At 38.7% G+C, this 25,102-nt stretch overlaps 1 protein-coding gene across 10 annotated transcripts in view; it reads left to right on the plus strand.

Moving 5' to 3' along the window:
* The window catches only part of LOC140486348 (transducin-like enhancer protein 4), a 223,372-nt gene extending 210,201 nt beyond the window's left edge, over window positions 1–13,171 (plus strand). For all 10 annotated transcript variants that reach the window (XM_072585358.1, XM_072585367.1, XM_072585377.1 and 7 more), the window contains one exon: window positions 691–13,171. In XM_072585358.1, coding sequence (XP_072441459.1) covers window positions 691–798 — 108 coding nt within the window. In that variant the 3' untranslated portion in view covers window positions 799–13,171. The remainder of the gene's footprint in view (window positions 1–690) is intronic.
* Window positions 13,172–25,102: the final 11,931 nt, after the last annotated feature.

The raw sequence follows: 25,102 nt of genomic DNA on the forward strand, positions 1-25,102 counted from the left end.
CTTAACAGACAAGAAAATTGGACAGATTTCCTTTTGAATATGCAACCCATCCCACCATTATTTCTTTGATTGCTTCCAAGCAATTTAGTTCAGTGTGCTCAGAGAAATCCATCCACTAGCCTTGCAATTTTTAATGTGGGTTAAGTCTGTTGGATTCCCAGACAGTATCCCTTGGATCATGTGAAATAACTCCAAACAATTATTTGTTTATGTTGTGGAGCATTTTGCAGAATCAATGCTTTTGTAGTACCCAAAGTGCTGTAGAATCCACTCTACTTCAAGTTAGAAATGAACAATAATTTGGTTTGGAGTTAGAATTCTTGACTTCACTTCTGAATGGGGACATAGATCACTGGTTCATTCAGGTGGGCTGAACATTCAGAACTGAAAAGCAAGGGTTATATTGCCAAGATAGTGGTTCTGCCTTAGGAAAAAGTGGAGGAGAAAGAAACACAAACTATTCACCTGAAGGCAATAGCATTAGTTTGTTGACCTAATAGCGCTTCAGTTCAAATTGGTGTCAACAGCAATGGAGCATGAAGTTAAATGTGGCATGCTATTAAATTCTGTGTAATGATGTACATTGTTCATTCTCTAACAAAGTGCTCATTGGTGCTAAGTTTTCCATAATAATATAGACAAGCTTATTTTCTTTCCCTTTCATTTGTTTGATTTTTTTTAACTTCACAGTCGAAGGAGTCCTCTTCAGTGCTGAGCTGCGACATCTCAGTGGATGATAAATACATTGTCACTGGCTCTGGGGACAAGAAGGCTACAGTCTATGAAGTTATTTATTAGGAATGGAGCCTGAACACAAAGATACCTTTCACTATAGCACTTTTGTTAGATTTGCTCTTTATGGCTGACTTTGCAAAACAAAGACTTTAATGTCCTTGGCATCATCTCTCAGCTCTGTGCTGTATTTGATCGTAATTTCTGGACACAACCATCTAGGATCACAAAACCCACAAAATCCAGATCTTGAGTGGATGGGATAAGCTTCTTCTGCCATTAATTGAATGAAGGACCAGAAGGTTTCAACTATTTATTTTGTTTTTCAAGACTTTTTATAATTAATTTCACCAAAGCTCTCCTTCAGCTTTGGTGACAAAGGTTAGTTATGCTCATTGGGAAAGGGGATGGAGGGTGGTACTTCATTTCAGTATTGATTGATCTTGTGTTTTATTAACTCTCCATTGTATTACAATATTCACAAAATATTTTAATAGGACTATGAAGTTAAACAGTAATATTCTTGAAATTTGCCAAAAGTGAAGCATGTTGAAAATATGAAGGTAAGGCAACCAGAAACCTTAAGGTTTGATACATCCTGGAATAATCGCTTGATGCCTGAAAGTGATTTAGCGTTGCTTTTGTCAGAAAGACACAGGGTTGAAAGTAACAACAGTGATATAATGCCACAATATATTGCAAGCATTGTGAAAATTAGGGGAGAAAGAGTGTGAGAAATCTGCAAGTTGTGAAACATGCTGATTGGCTCAGGTGTTTCACATATTGGGGAAAAAACTAAGCAGAAAGTATTAAACTTTGCAAATTACTTCATATTTTCTGGAAAATAACTACCACTAAAGTGACCAAAAAAATCCTTTAAAATAAATATTTTCAAGCAGCTTGGTTGACTCCCCAGTGCACCACATCATAAATCACTTAAATTACATTTTGTAATGGAACAGACAAAAACAAAATTCAAAATTAAATGGCTTATGTTATCCATTCCATATTTTATCTGGTCATCCCCTCTTTCGGGCCATTTTCCAGAGCTTCAAATACATCAGTTAATCTTTGGGATTTTATACTTTGGTCTCTGCACAGGCCTTACTGGCCCTTATCCTCCTACTCTTAACTTTCAGCCAATTTAAAAACACTTTCTACCTACTGTCAGCCAGAATGTTTCTACTCCCTCCCAGGCTCTGATTCTGTTTTCGCAATCCTACCCGCGAATCTTTAAATATTCTGACTACTTCTTAAAGTGGTCTTGCAATAAATGTTCCTTTTATAGTATTCACTGTCCTTAGCCAACGAGTGGTTGTCTCTCAATCCACTCAAACCTTCTTCCAATCTGAAAATTAATTATTTTTAACTGTAATCCCCTCTGACCTCATTTGTCCCAGTTTCGCTTCTCATGACTTGGTGGATCAGTGGTTAACACTACTGCCTCACAGCACCAGGGACCCAAGTTCACTTGCAGCTTCGAGCAACTGTCTGTGTGAAGTTTGCACATTCTCTCCGTATCTACATGGGTTTCCTCTGGGTGCTCCGGTTTCCTTCCACATTCCAGAGATGTGCAGGTTAGGTGAATTTGCCATGCTAAATTGCCCATAGTGTTCAGGGATGTGTAGGTTAGGTGCATTAGTCAGGGGAAATGTAGACTAATAAGGTAGGGAAATGGATCTCAGTGGGGTTACTCTTCAGAGGGTTGGTGTGGACGTGTTGGGCCAAATGGCCTGTTTCCACACTATAGGGATTCTATGATTGTAACCTCACTATCCTCACCTCCTGGATTGGGTTTCCACTTTCATTCCTAAACCATTTTGCTGTGAGCAATGTCTTGGACAGTCAACTAGTGACTGATGCAAAACAGTTTTCATTTGCTGACTTAAAACGTATAACATTATTAAACAGTTGTGGATGAATAAGGAATAAAGGGAGAAAGGAAGTCAACTGTAACGCATCTAATAAGAATAATGCAGATGCTTTATCTCTTGTGGTAGTTGGAGGCTTTGTGTGTGGGTTTGTGACTGATGTTCATGATCAGCCTTTACATTGATTTAAATGTCAACAGGATTTACATCAAATGCACCAACACTAATATAGTCCGCCAACTGTCCAAGCATAATAATAGAAAAATAAAGTGAATTACAATCAAGAGACTGTCATGAACTGTCCAAACGTTGCTGTATGAACCCTGAGATGAATGTACTCTATCGAATGGACTTATTGATACTGCTAAATTACTGCAACCTCTCACCATTATAATTGGATAAATCATTACTTCTGTGGATCTCATATTGTTTATTGCTTATTCATTAATGTATCTCTCATTATTTCATTTCAAACATGGCTTGCAAAAATTTATCTTTGGCCCAAGTATTATCAGTATTCTGAATTTTCTTGTTTCACTTTATTTAACTATTGCACCCAGAAAAATCAAAGGGTTGCCTATGGATTTCTCATCTGTTCTTGGAAACATTGTAATTGGTTCTTTGCTGTCTAAATTAACCTTACTTCTTTTGAAGGAAGTTTTATATGTTTAGCTTATTTCTTCTAGGTAGCTTCTTAGGTTTAGGTTACATTTCTGACCACTTTAATGTAGGCTTATATTTTAAAACTTTGCATGAGTTACCAAGAACATTTTCATCTGCCAGTGTTTACATCAGAAGGAAATGTCTGCTGTGATGTTTACTTGAGTAAACTCCCACAGATTGGAACCATAAGGCCAAATAGACGGAAAACCTGAATTCCATGTCTATGGTCAAGGGCAAATTCAAGAGGAAGTAATCCTCAATTCAGGATATATTATGGTTCAAATTTCAGTTTATTAGCATGATAAAGAGTTGCTGTTGACTCGTAGCAAATATATTTCCATACTAAAGCAGCACAATGAAAGCATTACCCTTTCTGCAGCCATTTAAGTTGAATTCCTTTGGATTTTCTATATCAGGTTGTGATATAGGAATCCTTTTCCTACCTATGATTACATCACCGTTTAATTTGCCTAAGCATGTTCCTGTTAGTCTTAAGTTGGTATTTTTGATGATCTTCAGCCAGTTTCTGATGATACAGATGGTTAATAATTAGTGAGTCAGATTTGGAGAATGGAGAACAGAAGCTTAATTGTGTACCATAATGAAGCTAAAGTTTGAATAGCTGATCCCTGCATCCTATACACAATGTCCTTAGAGACCTCAACTGAGCAATGACAACTGTCATTTTTTTTCTGGTTTCACGAGCAACAAATTAGGTTTTTGAAGGTGAGTTCATGATTTGCAACATGTCCATGTCTATTCTTCTGAACGTGCAAATTTGATGCACCTATCTCAGCTGAATGATTGCAATATCTGAGCAAAGAGGTCCCACACTACTGTTGTCTTAATACTACTGGCATCCTCTGTATTTATCAGGGGAGACCTGCAATGTTGTTCCCAAACTATTTGGGGTATTCAAACTTCAATTTGTAAAGGCAGTTATCCCATCAGTAATGCAGAATATTGCTGCAATTTAAATAATGATAAAATGATCACCAGTGCAGCTGCCTCTTTCTAGAGAATGTGTTCCAGGATAAAAGACGTTCATTGGAAGCACTAGTGATCAAGATGACCAGTAAGAGAGATGCCATTGTTCCACAGGGAGCCAGGAGACCTTTGAGAACAACTGTAGGAAGAGAATGGGAGCAGGTGGCCATGAAGGTCATTTTTTTAGAGTTGGCCCTGAGTCTTGGCAGCAATTTCATACAGATTTAATGTGTCAATGTCATTGACATTTACTCACGCTCACACTGCAACTTTGCACTGCCCAATGCATCACATCCCATTACTGACACACCATCTTGCTATTCAAGATTCATACCTATCACTGAACCTTGGGGAACTCCATGATAAACAAGGATTTAACATCATCCTACTTTTAAATCAGTACATGACAAGATGAAAAATAAACTTTACATTTATGGTTGTTATTGTTACACTTTCATCTTCACTCCCCTTTTGTAACTAGCCATGTGCTCTTGAAAGTTTCATCCACACCTTTATTACTTCCAGTGTTTGATTTTTCAGTGGTTTCCTTACCAGTCTCCTATCCCTCCTTTTCTCCCCCCCCCATACCCTTCTGCTCATCCAAAACTTTATTGTCCATAATCCTATTCTGAACATCTTCCATGTCCACTTTAAAATTCTCTTGTGTTTTTATAATATCTCTGCAAGACACTGATACTACTTTTTAACCTTGTCGTCACCCTACAAGAAGAATTCTGTCTGCCTCCGCGACTTAGGTTTTATACATTGCTCCCCTCTAGAGGGCAACTTCATCATCCATTTTGGGTCTACATTCTGGAATTCCGTGCAGAACTTCCTCTTATCCACTTTTCTCTCCTCCTTAATGGTCCTCCTTAAAACTCACCTTGGTGTAAGTTTCAATCGTTCCATCTACTCTGTTATGAAGTTTTCTGGGAATGTTTTTGACAGGATATATAAGCAAGGTCTTTTTGCTCCTTATAGCTTTGCTGAAATGTGCAGGCTGGTCTAATGGAAGACAAACTGTAAGTATTTTTGTGGTAGTCTAATAATAGGGGCAGATAGTGGTGTGTGGTAATGTTCTTGGATCAGTAACCTAGAGCTCCATGGGTTCAAATCCTACCGTGGAAGCTGGTGAATCTTGAATTCAGTTAAAACCTTGGAATAGGACCTAGTCTAACAACAACAATATAACTATAGTCAAGTCCCAAGACTTCACTGAGTGTAAAGGATTCAATTCCTTAGCCAAAGTGGGGAAAAGCATCAATTCCAGATGTCCTGTTCCCAAACCCGGCAACCACTCTTTTTACTAATAGTGGGGAATGCAGGCAGAGCATATTTCCTGCATCTGCACTTTATGAATTGCATTTACAGGTGCATCAACAGAAAATTTTCATGGTCAGCATTTATGAATTTAGTTGGTAGAGGGCTCTAAAAAGCTATGGCATGAGTGGGGTTTCATGGGTTCTCCCCAGATTTGCATGGAGTCATAGAATCATACAGCATGGAAGCAGAGCCTTTAGTCCAACCCATCCACACTGAGAATGCTGCCAAATTAAAGTTGTCCATCTTTCTGTGGTTGGCACAAATCCTTCCCAATCTTTCCTTCATGGACTTAACCAAATGTCATTTAAATGTTCTCACTATACCTGGTGGGTATAAGGGCCATGGGAGTTGCACAGAGGAGCAGTATGGAAAGGCATGGAAGATATGAGTGGACATGAGGACTGGGGACAAAGTATGAGTTGGCATTCAGAAGGCATGAAGTTTGAGGGATGAGTACTGGAAGGTTTATTTTACGTTTCACTACTTTGATTATAACTCTGACGCAGTTTCAGGACAGTGAAGAAGACTGCTTCAGCAAACTGTCTTGGCATCCGTAGCCCTCCAAACTTTCTGTAACGTGAGGCATGTTTATTTGCTTACTGGGGTATTAATGTCCCAAAATTGACGTTCAAATCCCAACATCATTCTGCCTTTTTCTAAATTTCACTAGGGCAGAATTTAGGACCTGCAGGTAAAATAACTCCATAGAAGCCGGTATCAGTCACCAGGTCACCCTTTATTTACACATAAATAGTCCTCTAGCTTATCTCTCCATGCTTCAGGCTCACTGCCTTTATTCCTGATGAAGGGCTTTTGCCTGAAACGTCGATTTCGCTGCTCGTTGGATGCTGCCTGAACTGCTGTGCTCTTCCAGCACCACTAATCCAGAATCTGGTTTCCAGCATCTGCAGTCATTGTTTTTACCTCCTTGATTTTAGTACTGCCTCACTTCAGAGGCAGCTACCAGAGTGTCAGGATCTCTGACATTCACCTTTTTCTTTGTCAGCCATAGCTCCCTGATTAGGGTTGTTCAGCTGGTCCAATCACGGACCCACATATTCTAGCTGGCTGACCTCATTACAATCACTACAGCAGGGATATTTGGGTCTCTTGGTTTAGTAACTAAAATTAAGTTAGAAATTAAAAAGTAACTGAGTGTTGTTTTAACAATGTATTCTGGATTTGCTGGTGTAGGTAGACCAACTGACACCAACTTGCCAGACACAGTAAGTTGAGTGTACAGTGGAAAAGAGCTTCTTCAGTGAGAGTGAGAAGCTTCAGCCCTGGCCATTGAGAGGCTGCTATCCAAAGCACTTGTCCCAGATTGTTTTTGGAAGACATTTTACCTGTCTGGCATTTCACTCGCTGCCGGCTACACTTCCCTGCTATTAGCTGCTCCTATGCTATGCAAGGTTCTGCAACTGCAACTTGCATCTCTGATTGTGGACCAGACAGGATGTAACACCACCAACAATGTCACTAGAGGCAGCAGAAGCACTAGCTGTCTCCTCCTCTGTCACATGCTCATCCTCAGGACAGAGGTGATGGAAACCAAGACTGTGCTGGCAGGAGAGGAGACTCCCCCACATCACCACCAGAAAAAAGTGGGAGCTGCAGAGAGAGGATCATCTCTCCCAGTATGTCTGAGCACCAGTGCCTCAGGAGCTCAGCTTCTCCCTGCTAGATGCTCCTAATTTTGGCAGTCTCCTGGAACAAGTCCTCCTTCCCACCAACCAGGATAGCACATAAAACCAGTAGCCAATAAAGTGACCCCCACTTCCCTATCACCAACTCTGAACCTGTGCCTTTCCAAAAGTGTGTATATTTCCTTCTCCAGGAGGAAAGGAAACACAGTTAAGAGTGTTAGAATTTTTTGCAGGTAGGAATGTGGAGGACAACATGATGAAGGTGGGTATATATGTTGTCTTAGAGGTGAAGTGAGCGACCTGCAGATACAGAAATAAATGGAATGACAAGATGTATTGACAAGAATAGTACTGTGCAAAAGTAATAGGTGGTGGCATCACACCAGAAAATTTTATGCCCTCACCTATCAAGCTTCCTGAGGCCTGGATCCTCTTGGTGCACTGAGCATACCTCTGCAGTTCCTTGATCACTTAGATTCAAGCTTGCTTGTTTGGAGAGCTTGTCCACTTCCTCTTTTGGCCTTTGGAGAGCTCACCTCATTACAGTCTCTCAGATTCCACTGCAGGATCTCAAGGCAAGAGTCAAAGAGCAGCCTACCCTGGTCTTTTTCAGTACTGTGGTTGCTGAAAAATCCAAAAAATGCTCCTTAGGTATTTGATCCCTTGTAACCCATGTCATGGTCCCTTTAAATATAAATCATTTGTTTGACAAAATCAATGTATTTTTTCTTCCCATCTCCAGTGAGATTTGAATGCTGTGGCTCAGAAGAAGAGCCATGACAACATAAACTCCCTTGCCATTCTGGTTTCCGATCTGTAAATAGATTCACTATTCCAACAGGGACTAGGTCCAGAAATTCCAGCCCTTAGAACATACTAGGGAAACTTGGCTATGAGGAGATCCTAATAACAACAGTGGATAATGATTTCATTGGCCAATTTTCAATACGTTTTATGATCTTCTTTGTGAGTGGATTGGACAAATCACTTTGAGCCCTAAAAGTCTCTCTATTAATGTCATTTAACAATAGAAAAATTTAACACAGAAGTTGCATTGATCATTCCATGTTGCTGATTCTTGTGCAGAAAATACTTCATTTTCCATGTCAGACATTCCCTAGATTGAACTTGAGTTTTGAAATCACCACACATTTTCAGATATACCATTGTACAGCAATGATACCTTGAGTTAGACTGAATCTACAGTTCATTTTGAAAAATCAAAATGCATCTTCAAATGTGTGTGATAATATTCACAAAAGCTAAGTCTTGTAATTTAATGAGGTTGATCTTTTTTTTAAATTTAAAGTCTGCAAAATTAAACCAGAACTTTTCTTAACTCCACATTGTAGAAATCAAAGTAATTCAGTTCACCCCTCAGGCCTGGCATTGCATGGTACTGTTTGTATCACTTTTTCTGATTGCTCACCTGAATGGAACATGGTGTACAGCATTGGTATCCTGTTGATTCTGATCTCAAATTATCATCTAGTTTTTCTTTTGTATTTGATCATTCCCATCATTGGAACTCTTGCTCATTTCAAGACTTAGTTTTTCCCAGTTGCACTCTAGGCAAATATCAGTTTGTATAGAATTCAGTGGTTTAAATCCACCTGTTGGCTCCTCCACTTTGGACTATAACAAAAGGATGATGGTTTTGCATTCATTCAGTGGATCTAGTCTATCTGTGGAGGGTTTTTCAATTCTATCTGCAGGCCTGCACAGACTGGTAGTCAGACTCAAAGTAATGCATCTCCATTTCCTCAACTTCACTGTCAGTGACAGTCTTTAGCCATCCAGAAAAGTTGCCTTAAACTTCTTTGCTGCTTTATCTTACCATTTATCAAAAACCTCTACAAAACGTTTTTCAGGATGTCTCGATCAATTCATATTTCCTGTTCAGCATCACTGTTCCTCCTGTAAAAATGTTTTTTTCTTATGTGGAAGATACCATATGAATGTCAGGAGTAGTAATTGGTCATGAGAGTGAGGTAAAGGGTGGGAGGCCAACGGAAGAACAGACATCTTCATGATCTCCCAGATGTTATGTTTTGTCGAAGACCTTTAAAATGTGAACAATAGTGTATTTTAGCAAAAATACATGATTATGAAGTTGAGTTTATTTGGGCAAAAACATGATATTTAGGTATTCATTTTACAAATAGTCATTTAGTAGTACAGAACTTTAGCATTACTGAAAAAAGGCGCAGTTTGTCAAAACTTTTAATCTTGCAGTCATGAGGATATTTCGCAAGATTACAAATTCGAAGGAAAATGTCTGGTAAATTACACTGTTTGAGAGGAGAATGTGGATTAGTTGACAATGGACTCTGACTGCTATTAACTAGATCAATACACACAGCCATAATCTCTGCATTCAGAAAGAACATGTACACACTCTGCCTATTTCAACTCATCAAAATAGGTAATAGCCATTTCTGGTACATTTCTCAAGGCAGTGACCTGACCAATCAGAGTCAACCTGCCTGGTTTCCAATTTTAAAAAGTCCTGGCTGTTTACTGTCAATCAACAGTAATGAGCGCATTCTCCAAGGCTACACCTCTACCAATCAAAGTCCACTTGCCAATCAATCAACGCTGTCCTCTCATGCAATATAAATCATGATTGTCCTGATTAGTGCAAGCCAGAGGCTTTGGCAAAACTTGTATTATTTTCAGTAATATTCAGTTAATTAAATACAAAGTTCTAAATGTTATTGGAAAGGAGTAGAAAGAATAGTGTAAAAAAACAAAGTTTTTTTTGCCTGTTCTAAAGGTATGTTCTTCAAAAAAAATTCATCTCTATTGTTTAGTCAAATCAAGTGCAGTCAGGCAAGTCAGACTAGGAAATTGTGTGTCAGCAAAGGAAGAGCTTGCTCAATTCTCATTCTGTTATTTCAAATGGTGGCTAAGAAAATCGAAATGCCATAATCGCTTGCAGGCAATACTTCCTGCTGAAGTTTACACTCAAAATTCCACCAGCTGCTTTACCCCCAGATGGTGTCGACATAATTCTGCCCCAGGTGTTTGGAAGTTTCAAGTCACCTTTTTCTAAATGATCAAATATAATATACTCATTGCTACAATTAAACTGACGTACATTTTTTTTCAGTGCAGAGAGAAAATTGACAATAGATAATCAGTGGATTTCTTGTTGTTTTCCCTCTGTCATTAAGGACAATGAACCAGAAATTCAAAGTTTTAAATGGATTGAGTATCCAGATGTTGCAAATGCCTACTTACACAGAAATGTACTTGTGATTAATTATCAAAAGATACTTTTGGTTCCAAAATAAAAATTAAAATGAGTTGTTGTGTGACTTGTATTCACCCAGAAGCCTGTTGGATGAAGACCGGCTCTGCTGGTTTTGATGTGAAGTCTTTGGCATTCTGAGAGTGTTTTTTAATATGTTTTGAAGACTGTAGACAAATTAACTTTCTATGTCCCATGTCCTTAACATTAAATAATTTCCAACGTGATAAACACAAAGAAGAAATCAAGTCTGTGGTCCGTTCCAGGCACTGTGCCTTTGTTAAGTCTAGTGTTGGACATGTACTAAGAAATAGACTTACCACTGGAACTAAATCCATGACTGTGCATTGTTTTAATATTTTTAATGCTATCTGAACAAAATATTAAAAAGTATACTCACCACTGTATATAGTTATGGAGTCTATCAGTCATGGACACTGCATTTATTAACAGTTTTCTATAGCTATATACTACATAAGTTTAGACCATTCACTCAGCTTGGGCCTAGCAGTTAAGTAACTCTGCAGTCTGCAGTGTGCCAGTAGGAAAATGATAAGGGTATAATAGAGTGACAGCCTAACTTGTTAATGTGCAGTGGAAGTGATGATGTTTGTGCTCTTCAAAACCTTATTTTTTGCAGGATTATCAAACTTTGACATTTTATCAGCGCTGTTCATTTTAAAAGGTAAATGCAAAAATGCAGGTTATGTGGAAACTTGATTAGTAGTTGGGATGGGAGATGCAGTGCTGAGCATCGCTCTGGAATGTTGATCATTTTGTAATCTTTTCATTGGACATGCAGACATCCCCAATTATTCATTACAATGATACTAAAAACTACTTTGTGAAGTGCATTTATGTTGTGAGTGATGGTCCTGTGACTGCTATATTTTTATGCACACATCTGGCAAATCTGTGGTCCTAATGACTACAAATAATGGCCTTAGTTCTATAAGGTAACACAAACCTAGCACTGGAAGATGGTGAGCAAGTCTACAAAATAACAACGTTGTTGTACATTTCAATGACTGCTACATTTTGGCTATTTTTTTCTTTTTCCTTCCTCATTTCCTCTCTCCATTTCAAATCTGTCCAGGCCTAACTGTCTGCCCCCAACCTAAAAGGAAACCAGCCATGCTTCTCAATTAGATTCATAAGATGTAGAAATCTAGTTTGGATGTCCAGGCCTTTTTGACCATTTTGGTGGATCACCTGACTTCCAGGAAGTTGTCCACCACATCCACAATTTTTGTTTTTAACATTGTGATAAATCTCTTTACTTAGAATAATTGCAAACATTGTTATATTAATTCCTATCTGCTGATAGCCTTTATACCATGAAATTTTTAAAAATGTGCCTGTTAATGGGATGGCTCTGAGGCCATACAGCTTTTCACCCTTACTGTCCAGGTTTTAACCATAAAGCTAAGACTTACAGAGCTACCAAATTGCTGTTATAACACAAGTAAGCAAAAAGAAAAAAATGGCTAACTAAGGAATAAGTTTATTTGTACAGATGCATTATGTACTACTGAAAGTGCCCTGTGGTCAACATGTTAGCTTTTTATCCCCTTTTCTTCCTTAGAAAAATTGTTATATTTAAAAGTTTCTTAAAATCAGTAGTTATGTTTTATAACTAAAGGATGGACAAATATGCATTTCTGTTCCTGAATGTTTGTTGTATATTTAAAAGGAACTGGTCACATGTGGCTAGTTATAAATGTGACAGTAGGAGAACAGAAGTGTAAAATGCTGCAAGACCACACTGGATATTCATAAGTGTATGAAAAAATAGTAATCTTTGTTTGAATGAAAGCAAAGATTTGAAACACTGGAAATGTAACCTCAACTAGTCTGTCTCTAGTGGTCTCTGTACTGTAACATAATTCTTTTAATATAACATGCTGTTTCACTGTTTTGGTTTGTGGTTGTTTTTGTATTGTATTGTAACTAACATTGGAAACTATTGCCAAAATGGCCATTGAAAGTATAATTTGCTAGTGTATATCAACCATCCAGAAATCACATCTGGACATTTTTTGTGATTGAACATAAAACACAAAGGTTAAGTTGAACATTAGATGTGGTGGTGGGGGAGGGGAGCGGGGGAACTGTGGTTGCAGATACTGATGCAGATCTGTTTTTTAGCATATGTTTGACCGACCAAGATTATGACACTCTGAACACATTGCAGTTCAGAGAGAAAAAGACCTTCCCATTCACTTATATGTAAACCAGAGCAATTTTGGCTCAACACAGGTCAGTAAATGTCTGGAATTTCTAAGAAATAATCTTGACTGTGTAAGCCCTCAGATAAACAGCAGTTATTAATTTTTCCTAACTCTCTTATCTGAATTATATTTCTCACTACCGCTAAAGAGCTTCTGTATTGCTCAAGGTAATTTTATCCTTTACTTCAGTGATTTTGATGTGCAGGTTGCTAAGAACTTCAATTAACCAGTACATCATTTGCTCCATCTCTGTATTCATGTCATTATTACAATCAAAATATATTTTGTCATAGACCTCCTCTATGATGCTTCCTGTTGGAGAAAAAGTAAAACACACCAAGCCATGTCAAAGAGTTTGCTGTTGAATGACTGAGCAGCCAACCATGTACTTATTACCCTGTTGTAACCAATTCTCCTCAATTAAAACTTACTTGTATATAAATCAATTACTGGATATAAAATTTAATTTAGGGCTATGCATAATAAAATACTTGAAATAAAAATTCCAGGGTTTTTATACAGTGCACCAATGTCGAATAGATGGCACAAAAACATCACCTTGACTATTTCCTAGACATTGATCTCTTCATTTGTTTGAAACTGAGATAACATATTTCAATTTTCCCCAAGCAGAACACCTTGCAGAAAATCATCAGACATCCCATAACCTCTGGGAAATTGGATCACATTCCTATTCAAGAATGATCTTTAATCATATTGTAATAAGTCTGCCACGAATATAGAGCAACTTGTTTTTGTGAACAGCAGAAAAGGAAAATAAGCCCAGCTGTTTGGATTTCATGATGCTTATGGGCTGAATGTCATGAGAATGAATGTTTTGCATATAATTGTCATAATCAGCAGAATTGTTAGAAGGTGAATGGTCCTAGACACTGATAGTTTATGGATATGGGATGCTTCTACACCCAGTAATGACACAAATATTCTAGTGCAGGCATTTAATTATAGTGAAGAGAACTATGTCACTCCTATTTTGATTCTGTCTTCAAAGTATTTGAATCACATATTCCATTTGTTGTATCTGCTCTGAAATTTTTAAAGTCTGTCATTGTGTGGGTGCTTACTGCGTTTTGCCTAAGGATGACCAGAGGAAGATCTCGATATAGGTGTTGCATATTGAAACATTTCAAAATGCCCATCTGGAAATTTACAATGGGAAATTTCAGAATTTATATTTATCTTAACTTTTGAGAATTATGGAGCCAGAGAAAAGGGATACATTGAGAGGAAACTGTGCCTGAATGCAGTGTAGACCAAGTATGAAGTCAAGAATTTGGTACATGTAGCAATTGTAAAAAATACAAGTTGCATGCCAGAAATGGAGGGTAACCTAGAGATAGGTTTGATTTGATTTCTTATTGTCATGCACCAAGATACAGTGGTAAGTATTGTTTTACATAATATCCAGCCTTGCATAAGTACATCAGGGCAATAGAACAGAATGCAGACTGTAGTGTTATGGCTATTGAGAAGGTACAGAGAAAGACCAACTTTAAAATATAACAGGTCCATCCATAGGTCTGAGAATGGCAGGGAAGAAGCCAACAGGTTGAGTCTGTGGATTCAGAGCATTCTAAAGAACATCAAACTATGATGTAACAAGAAAGAAGGTAAGAAATTAGAGAGTAAGTATTTTATTTAAATTGAAGAATTTCATCTGGACTAAAGATAACATTAATTGATATATGAAGATAATGACAAGCAGGACTAGAGGCATTAATTAAAATGCATTTAAGAAAATTAGTTGCTTAAAACAAAATATGGATGAAAGTGATGATGATGTATTGAGCAGTAGTTTCTGAGGATAGTAGATGTAAGTATAATGTATGGCAACAATATTTGTAGTAAATATCTGTGATTTGAGAAACTGGCTTGGAGTTAAAGAGCTTGCTACCAAGCACATCAAGGAGGGAGAGAAGTGTTCCAGAAGGTAGTGGCATCACTTAGTCTTTATTATCTTTGGATTTGCTCTGAAGTCAGTGACAATAAGGCACGACTATGATTGAAGAAGGGGTACACCTGAAACGTCGACTTCTGCACCTCCTGATGCTGCCTTGCTTGCTGTGTTCTTCCAGTCTCCTGCCTGTCTACTTTGGACTCCAGCATCTGCAGGTTTTTTTTGTCTCTAATGACTGATTGAGGCAGGTATGGAGATCAAAAAGGTAGAAGTGAAAGTCCCTCAGCCCTTGCAATTATCCAATAGACTTGAGATTTTGCAGCTTGTATGAACAAGAGCAGAGGCTACAACATGTATGAGCAAACTGACCATGGATGATTAAGTAGAAATATAGCATTAAGAGACTATTGATGGGTCTCAGTTCAGTGGAGCCAAGAGCATATTCAAGAAGATTATGTTGCTTGCCTGTTGCCAATACTAAAGGTGGAGGTAGATAGACTCTTTATAAACAAGAGTGTGAAAGGTCATCATGGATGGGCAGAAATGTGAAAATGAGGTTAAAATGAGATCAGCCATGAACTTGGTGAATGGTGAAGCAGGCTGGAGGGACTGATTGGCCTCCTCCTGCTTCTAATTTGCATGTTCATTTATCTCCGAGGACTGGAAGGAAGTTGTACTAAGCACCACCATGAGTAGCTAGCTGACAAAGTTAAGGTTAGTGTCAAATTCAAAGTAAAAACATGCACTCCAGAGAAGAATGGTGTAAGTCAGAAGTGTGGACAAAGTTTGGAAACTCAAAAAATGACTAAAACAAAATAAGAGAGAAATCAGAGTATGACAGAAAACTTTCTAGAAAATCAAATCCTTAAAAAGGAAAATAGTAACTAAACAGTGTTGGTCCCTTAGAAGGTGAGACTAGAGAATTATTAATGGGAATCATGGAAATGGTAAAAAGATTGAACAGGCATCTGTGTTTTATTGCAAAAGACAAAAAAAATCCCCAAAATACCTGAAAAGCAAAAGACAAGTGGGAGGTAGGAACTTAAGGCAATTACAATCATGTGTTGGTTAGAACAAAAGGCTGAAAAGTCCCATGGACGATAGCCCACATTCTAGGATCTTGAAAGAGGTGGCTGCAGAAAGAGTTAATACATTGGTCTTAATTTTGCAAACGTGCTTCGATTCTGGAAGGATCTTGTCAGATTGAAACATAACAAATGTGACTCCTCTATTCAAGAAAGGAGAGAGACAACAAGCAGGAAACTGTAGAACAAGTAGGTAAACATCTGTTATAGGGAAAATGCTGGAATCAACATTATGAAGGAAGTTATAACAAGGTACTTCAACAATCTCAGTCTTTGTGGGAGAGACTAGAAAAATGGGTCTCCCATTTAAGATGGAGTTGCCTTCCATTTTAAGGTGGAGTTGAAGAGATTTGTTTTTCTCTGAAGTTTTGTATCTTTGGAATTCTTTTTCCCAGAGACACCAGGCAAAAATATTTTGTATTATATAGATCCATAAGTAATAAATGAATCAAAGTGCTTCAGGTGAGCCGGAAAGTGGAATTGGGTCTACAAAGAGATTAGCCAAGATCATATCAAATAATGAAGCAAGCTCAAGAGTGGAATGGCCTACTCCTACTTTGTATTTACATATGTTGTATTGATGGACATTCTCAACTTTTTAACCCAGAGCATAGCTACCCTCTGAGTGTTTCGCCAGATGTTCCCTCAGCTCTCACTGCAGCTCCAGAAATTGCTATATTCCCAATTATACCAGAGACCCATGGTCAGCTTAATGATCAGCATTGACCTGACCTCTCACATTCCTTCAGTTGTGACATACTGTGAGCCCAAGTTTACTTGGTGAACATATAGCAACCCAGCTGGGCATGCAAGGGAATGTTATGATAGCAACATCTCTCCATTCTTGTGAATGACTTATGAGAGAAAACAGAACATAAGAACTAGGAGCAGAAGTATGCTGTCCAGCCCTTTGAGTCTACTCCACCATTCAGTAAGATCATGGCTGATCTTTTTGTGGACTCAGATCCACTTATCCATGCTCTCACCATATCATCAATTCAATCCTAAATGTGCTCCCTCTAATCTTCAGGCTATGCCCTCTTGTCCTAGTTTCTCCTGCCAGTGGGAGCATCCTCTCCTACCTTATCTATTCCCTTCATAATTTTGTATGTTTCAATAAGATCACCCTCAATCTTCTGAATTCCAATGAATATAATTCCAATCTACTCAGTCCCTCCTCATAAGCCAACCATTGAACTCTGAATCAACCGAGTGAACCTCCTCTACTCCCCCTCTAGTGTCAGTATGTCTTTTCTCAGGTAAGGAGACCAAAACTGCACACAGTGTGGCCTCACTAACACCTTATACAGCTGCGACATCACCTCTTTGCTTTTAAACTCAATCCCTTTAGCACTGAAGGACAAAATTCCATTTGCCTTCTTAATTACTTGTACCTGCAGACCATCCTTCTGTGATTCATGCACAAGGACACTTGGTCCCTCTGCATAGCAGCTAGTTGCAAATTTCATTGCATTCAAGTGATAAACCTTTTAAATATTACTCCTACCAAAATGAATGACTTCACATTTATTGACATTGTATTCCATTTGCCAGACCTTTTGCCCACTCACTCAATGTACCTATGTTCCTCTGCAAAGTTTCACAGTCCTCTGCACACTTTTCTCTTCCACTCATCTTCGTGTCATCTGCAAATTTTGACACCCTACTTGTCCCCAGCACCAAATCATCTATATAAATTATTTATAATTGCGGTTCCAGCACTGATCCCTTAAGCACACCACTAGTCACTGATTGCCAACCAGAATAGCAGTCGTTTATCCCCACTTTTTGCTTCCTGTTAGTCAACCAGTCCTCTATTCATGCTAATACTTTACCACTAACACCATGCATCCTTATCATATGCAGCAACGTCTTGTGTGGCACCTTGTTGGAAGCCTTTTGGAAATCTAGATACATCACATCCACTGGATCCCCATTGTCCAACTTGCTTGTAATGTCTTCATAGAATTCCAAAAGATTTGTCAAGCATGACCTGCCCTTCATGAACCCATACTGTGTCTGTCCAACAGGACAATTTTTATCTAGATGTCTTGCTATTTCTTCCTTGATGATAATAGACGCAAGCACCTTTCCAGTGACAGAGGTTAAGCTAACCAGTCTATAATTCTTCATCTTTTGTCTACTTTCCTTTTTAAACAGTAGAGTCACATTTGCTGTTTTCCAATCTGCTGGGACTGCCCCAAAATCCAGCAAATTTGGAAAATTACCGGCAGTGCACCTGCTATTTCTCCCATCATGTCTTTTAGAACCTTGGGATGCATTCCATCAGGGCCAGTAGACTTATCTTTCCTTAGCTCCATTAGCTTCCCCAACACTACCTCTTCCATAATAATGATTATTTCCAGGTCCTCACCTACCTTCGTCTCTTAGTCACTTACTGGCATGTTAATTGTGACTTCCACTGTGAAGACCGATACAAAGTACCTGTTCAATGCCTCGGCCATTTCACCATATCCCATAACTAAATGCCCCTTCTCATCCTCTAAAGGATCAGTGTTTATTTTAGCTAGTGTGTTTCATTTTATATATTTATAGAAACTTTTGCTGTCAGTCTTTATATTCTGTGCTAGGTTTTTTTGTCATTCTATCTTACTTTTCTTTATAGGTCTTTTTGCAGCTTTCTGTTGACCTTTTTAAGTTTTCCCAATCTTCTAGTTTCAGACTGTTTTTGGCCACATTGTATGCCTCAATTTGATAGCCTCCCTTATTTCCTGAGACACCCAATGGCACATTACCCCTTTTCTTACAGACATTCTTTTTCACTGGAATATACTTTTGCTGAGCACTTTGAAAATTGCTCTGAAAGTCCTCCACTGCTCGTCAACTGACCCATCATAAAATCTTTGTTTCCAATCTACTTTAGCCAAGTCCTTCTCCATTCTATTGAGATCCCCTTTGTTTAAGCACAGGACCCTGCTATTGGATTTTATCTTCACAGATGACCACTTCATATCCATCCAGACTTGAGCCTGTACTGACAAGAAACCATTTTCAGCAATGGTTTTAAATTGGTGGACATGTGAGTACCATCCCTTTTTTTTAGCCTAACTCTCCTCTGCACACAGCCACGAAGCTGCTCATGGTCTTGCATCTGAACTCTGACCTGACTGTCTGCAGTGGAGCAGCTTTCATGGTACCCTATCAGTTTTAGAGTTTTCTCCTCCATGTAAGTCAGGATGACAGTGTTTCTGAAGAAGAGTAATTGGATTTGAAATTTTAAATCTGCTTTCACTCCACAGACACTGCTAGACCTGTTGAATTTCTCCAGCAATTTCTGTTTTTGTGACAATGTTTGGGACCTCATCGCACGTCCTAGCCCTTTCCTGGTTAGTTTGAACTGTTGAAACAAGGAACATGATTGTTACTCACCCAAAAGGAATAGGCATGATGCCTATTCAGTTAGCATGATAGCTGTTGCTTCTGCTTCTCAGTCATGGAGTCATACAGCATGGAAACAGACCCTTCAGTCCAACTAGTTCATGCCAAACATACTCCCAAACTGAACTAGTCACACTGTCCATTGAGCCTGCTCAGCCATTCTGCATGATCGTGGTTGATCATCCAACACAGTATCTTGTTCCCACCTTCTCCCCATACTTAGTAATCCCTTTGGAACCAAGAACTATATCTAACTGCTTCTTCAAAAATTCAGTGGTTTGGCCTCAACTGCTTTCAGTGGCAGAGAATTCCAGAGGCTCATTATTATCTGGGTGAAGGATCTCCTGACCTCAATCATAAATGGCCTACCCCATATCCTTCAACTATGACCCCTGATCTGGACATTCTGATCATCGGGAACATTCTTTCTGTGTTTATCCTGTCTTGTTCTATTAGGATTGTTTCTATGAGACCCCCTTCATTCTTATAAACTACAGGTAATATAGCCCGAACCAATCTAGTGTCATACGTCAGTCCTGCCATTCCAGGAATCACTCTGGTAAACCTTTGTTGCACTTCTTTGTCCTTCCTCAGATAAAGAAGACCAAAACTGCGTACAGAACACTCTAGACATGGTCTCACTTAGGTCCTGCAAATTGCAGTAAGACATTTGCACTCCTGTACTCTGATCTTGCTATGACAGACAACAGCCTTCTTCTCTACCTGGTGAAGCTGCATGTTTCTTTTCGGCAACTGGTGTAAAACCTTCCCTCAATCTATCACTATTCAGTTAATAATGTACTTTCCTGCTTTTGTTACTAAAATGGATACCCCAGTATTTAGAGTGTACTTTATCTGCAATACATTTGCCTAAATCATTCTGAAGTATTTCTGCACCCTTCTCACAGTTCATCCTTCTACCCAGCTTTGTGCTGTCTGTAATCTTGGAGATATTATATTTAGTTCCATCATTGAAATCATTCACATATATTGTGAAGAGTTGGGGTCCTAGCCCTACCCCTGTGTATCCCACAAGTCACTGCCTACCACTTAGAAAAAGGGCATTTATTCCTATTCTCTGTTTCCAACCAGCCAATCAGTTCTTTATCCACTGAAGTGAATGATCTCCGATCCCAAGTACTTGAATTTTACATTGCTAATCTCTTATGTGGGACCTTATCGAAAACCTTCTGAAAGTCTATGTAAACCACTGACACCACTGGCTCCCCCTTATCAACTGTACTAGTTATATCCTCAAAAAATTACTATAAGTTTGTCAAGTATAATTATCCTTTCGTAAGTCCATGTGGAGACTGTTCAATCTTGTCACTGTTTTCCAAGTGCTGTGCCATTAAATCTTTTGTAATGGTCGCTAACTTGTTCCCCATTAGTGATGGTCAGGCTAACTAGTTTGAACTTATCTGTTTTCTCTCTTTTTTTTATTAAATAGTGTGGTTTACATTAGCTACCCTCCAATCTATAGGAACTGTTCTAGAGTCTTGTAAGGTGGTCACCAATGTATCCATTATCCTTAGAGCCACTTCTTTAAATACTCTGGGAAGTAGATTATCAGACCGTGCGGTTTTATCAACTTTTAATCTTTGACACAATTTTCCTATTAATCCTGATTTTCTTCAGTTCCTAATTCTCACTAGACCCTGCATTCCCCAACGTTTTTGGGACTTTGTGTGTCTTCTTTTGTGAAGACAGAACCAAAATATGTGTTTAATTGGTTTGCTATCTCCTTGTTCCTCATTGTAACTTTCTCTGTTTCTAATTGTAAAGGACCTACGTTTGTTTTGTTGCCCAATTTGTATGTCCCTTTCTTTGGTCTGATTTCCTAATTTCCCTTGTTAGCCACGGGATCCAACTTTCCCATTTTATTTTTGTGCCAGACAAGAATGAACAATTGTTGCAGTTCCTCCCTATGCACTTTAATTGTTTGCGATTCCCTGTCCATCATCATCCCTTTAAGTAAGGTGCCCCAATTCATCGTTGCCAGCTCGCAACTCTTACCATTGTAGTTTCATTTATTTAGTGTCATCACATAAGTTAAAGAAGTTACCAAAGCACACACAATCCTACAATTTACTTATCAGGTTAACAGAACCCAAGCCAACAGAAAGCACAGTAAATAGATTCTACCTACTAGTTATAGAGATGTGCAACATAGAAAGAGACCTTTCAGTCTAACTCGTTCATTTATGACCAGATATCCTGAATAAATCTAGCCCCACTTCTCAGAAATTGGCCCATACCCCTCTAAACACTCCCTATTCATATACTCATCCAGATTCATTTGAAATGTTGTAATTGTACTAGCCTGCACCACATCCTCTGACAGCTCATTCCTTACACTCACCACTTCTCAGCGTGAAAAGTTGTCCCTTAGGTCCGTTTTATATCGTCCCCCTCTCATCTTAAACCTCTGCCCTCTAGTTTTGGACTCCCCCCATCCCAGGGAAAAGACCTTGTCTATTTATCCTATTCATGCCTCTCCTGATTTTATAAACCTCTACGAGGTCACCCCGAACCTCTGACGCTCCAGGGAAGATTGTCCCAGCCTATTCAGCCTCTTTCTATAGCTGAAACCCTCCAACCCTGCCAACATCCTTGTAAATCTTTTCTGAAACCCTTCAAGTTTTGCAACATACTTTCCAACATCAAACTGTGCACATTATTCCAAAAGTGGCCTAACCAATATACTGTACAGCCACAAATGACCTCCCAATTCCAAGATTCATTGCGCTCACCAGTAAAGGTAAGCGTACTAAATGCCTTCTTCACTAATGTATCTACCTGCAACTCCACTTTCAAGAAACTATAAACCTGCACTCCAAGGTCTCTTTGTTCAGCAATACTCCCCAGGACCTTACCATTTAAGTATATAAGTGCGGTTAAACAATTTTGTATCAACAACATATAACTCTGCCAGTTTAAGCTTTAACCCCCTTAAAAATCTCCTGTTACACATGCAAGCAGATAGACACAAAAACATTGGTGAAGTTAGCTCAACTTTTCAAGTCCACTGGGTTTCCCGTGAATCCTTTTGCTTGTCAGGACTTACTGCTTCTCAATCTGTTCAAGTGTTTTTCATTTCCTTTATAGATGATAAAGAGCAAAAGGTTCACAAATTATATAACGTCTGACTCATTGGTTAGCCTACAGCAACTGACATGAGAAAATGAACTGCCTCTCTTCAAGCTGTAGATGCTTTCACTTTATTGCCGAGAAAAGAACAACACCGCCTTTCCGAAAGAAATAATCATTTCTGCTATCTCACACCAGTAAGCTGTTCAGCTATTTGGAAGCCAATCACCTATTTGTTGGCATGAAGAATGCCTCTGCTACCAACAGCTGGTCATCGTTCCACAGAACAATCAGCTATGTTTTGCCAGCCAAATCGAATTTTATACACACTCCTGGTGAGCATTTGTCTGAAACTAAACCTCCCCACTAGTCAAATATACAACATTGTAAACAACACTTATAATCAATGCTAGCTTTTTTAAAAAATGCAGCAATCCTTTCCATAAACCTTTGTTTTAAATACAATCCTTTTCCCATTTCAGTCCGCAATAAAAAATGCAAAAAAAAATAGAAAGGCAAAGCCAACCTTATCAGGTTCTGAGTGATGCAGGTTATGGTGTGATGAACAGGGAGATGTTTGGCAAGGCTAACCGCAACATTGAGTCCATCTCACCGCATCTTGTTCATTTCTTTCAAGGTGACATGATTCCCACTAGGCAGTGGTGAGTTCCCAATTGATAATTATAATTGCTTGTTAATAGCCTAATCCTCCATAGCTTGTGATCTTATCAAACGAGTAATGTAAATGGGCCATATGTACTAGCTTCAAAAGGAATATAGTAACAAAAGTTCTTGCTGGTCCCTGACAGCATGAGATTGGAGATTAATGGGAAGGAGGGATGAATGACCAAAGGAATCTTGCATTGATGAATGCTGCAGCAAAGGACCCTTTAAACCCGGTGCCTCACTTGCCTCTACATGCACCAACGATGTGGTCTCTACCTTAATTCTCATTTCCAGCTGCTGAATGGTCGGCCACTCTACCTGCCAGATATTAATTCCTCAGCTAGCACAGGACTGTTGCAGAAGCGGAAGTCAAGATCAAGCCACCATCCCCATCTCTTTCTGGTTTTCCCTTGCCATTCCCATCTGATCCAATGAAGTTCCAGCCTTGTAAAAGGACACTTTGATTCAAAGTCATGGCAGATTTATAAAAGGGAATTCCATCACTGAGAAATTTGTTTTTGAGCATGTATTCAGTAGAATGGATAAGGATTGACCAGTGGATATAGTGTATTTGCATTTTCTATATCATTCAATAAAATGTGATGGGTGAAATTATTCCAAAAATTAGGAATAGGTAATATATCAATGTGGATTGAGAATTAGGTAATGGACAGAAAACAAGACATTCTGGATTAAGCAGACTAAATGATGGGGTATTGTCAGCATCAGTACTTGGGCCGTGGGTATTTACAGTCAGGATGTATGATTGACATAGGGTGACTGAGTCCAGGTTTGATGATGATACAAACTTTGTTGGGAAAGTAAGGAATAAAGAGATGGATAAGAAGCTTTAGAGAGATATAGATAGGCTCAGTGTGGGATAAGAACATGGCAAGTGGAATTGAATATGGTCCCAGATGTCTTGTCCCAGGAAAAAAAAGATTTTTTTGAAGGTAATATGGAGAGTAAAAGTGGTAACATTACTTCATTTTTTTTCTATATGAAGTGTATTTCCTTGCCTGAGGAGGTATCCTGTGCAGGCCAACATGCCACTACAAGTGCAACCAGGCACAGCAACTTTGGAAAAAGTAATAAAAATATATAATTCTAATAAGTAACTTTATTTTATCCATGACTATAAGTTTGTTGTAAGCCATAAAATGAGTAAATTTAAATTTTAAGGTCATGCTTTATTTTTGTTCATTACTGGGATGTGGGAGTCACTGGCTTGGTCAACCCTATTTATTGGCAGAGGGCAGCTAAGACTCAACTACATTACTGTGAGAATGGAGTTACATGTAGACCAGACCGAGCAAGGCATTAGTGAACTTGAGCTTTCTTCTGCTGTGACAATTATCGATAGTTCAGACCAGATACTGCTCCAGAGTGAAAATTTTGGAGGTGGTGCGGGGAGTGCAGAGCTTTTGAGCCATATGGGAATTCCATCAGCAAGAGATGGACACAAAGAATAACTAAGACAGCACTGAGTGGGAAGGCTCTGTTTGTGTCAGCAACTGTGGGCTTGGAGCTCATCAGATCAGGCCAGGTCCTCAGTGAAAATAGTTACATGCTTTCAAAGTGGCCTTGCCAAACAGATCCTAGAACTGTCAAAACTGATTCTCTGCTCCACTGCTACCTACTCCTGAGCTCTCAATTCCATGCCACAGTGGAGGTTATGACCCACAGATCAGGAATCTTTATTTTAAGATGTTGGCTGATGTACTTGGTGCTATGACTGCCTGAAACCCATTCCTTTAGGTTAGACAGCATATCACTTTTCTCCCAAAATGTACAAGATTGGCACAGTATATATGCCAGAGTTTCATTTTTCAAAATACATTCTTCAAACTTTTGTTTCCTTTATTGTGCAGCTGTTGCATTTACTAAAACCAGGATTTCAAAGATATAATCACAAATGTCTAAATTACTGAAGAAGTTTGTCTTGAAATTAAACTTGGCTTTTGGTTAGCATTCCTTGAAGTTAGCATGGACATGAATTTCCATGTAACAAATGAAATTTCTAATGTCATAAACATTCCTTCAAGGGTGTGAAATGTCTATATCTTACAAGCTCTGCAGTTGGTATTGTCCTTGAAATATCAAACAGTTGCTTCACATGTGGTCTGGTGTGATTATTCTACTGGCATAGGTTTCCTGAATTGTCTTGCACACTGTACTCTGTTAAATGATATTCCACACCTGTTATAATTGATTTTACTCCTGCTGGTGTGAAATATT

Source organism: Chiloscyllium punctatum, chromosome 2 (genome assembly GCF_047496795.1).
Source record: "Chiloscyllium punctatum isolate Juve2018m chromosome 2, sChiPun1.3, whole genome shotgun sequence".
Taxonomy (NCBI): domain Eukaryota; kingdom Metazoa; phylum Chordata; class Chondrichthyes; order Orectolobiformes; family Hemiscylliidae; genus Chiloscyllium; species Chiloscyllium punctatum.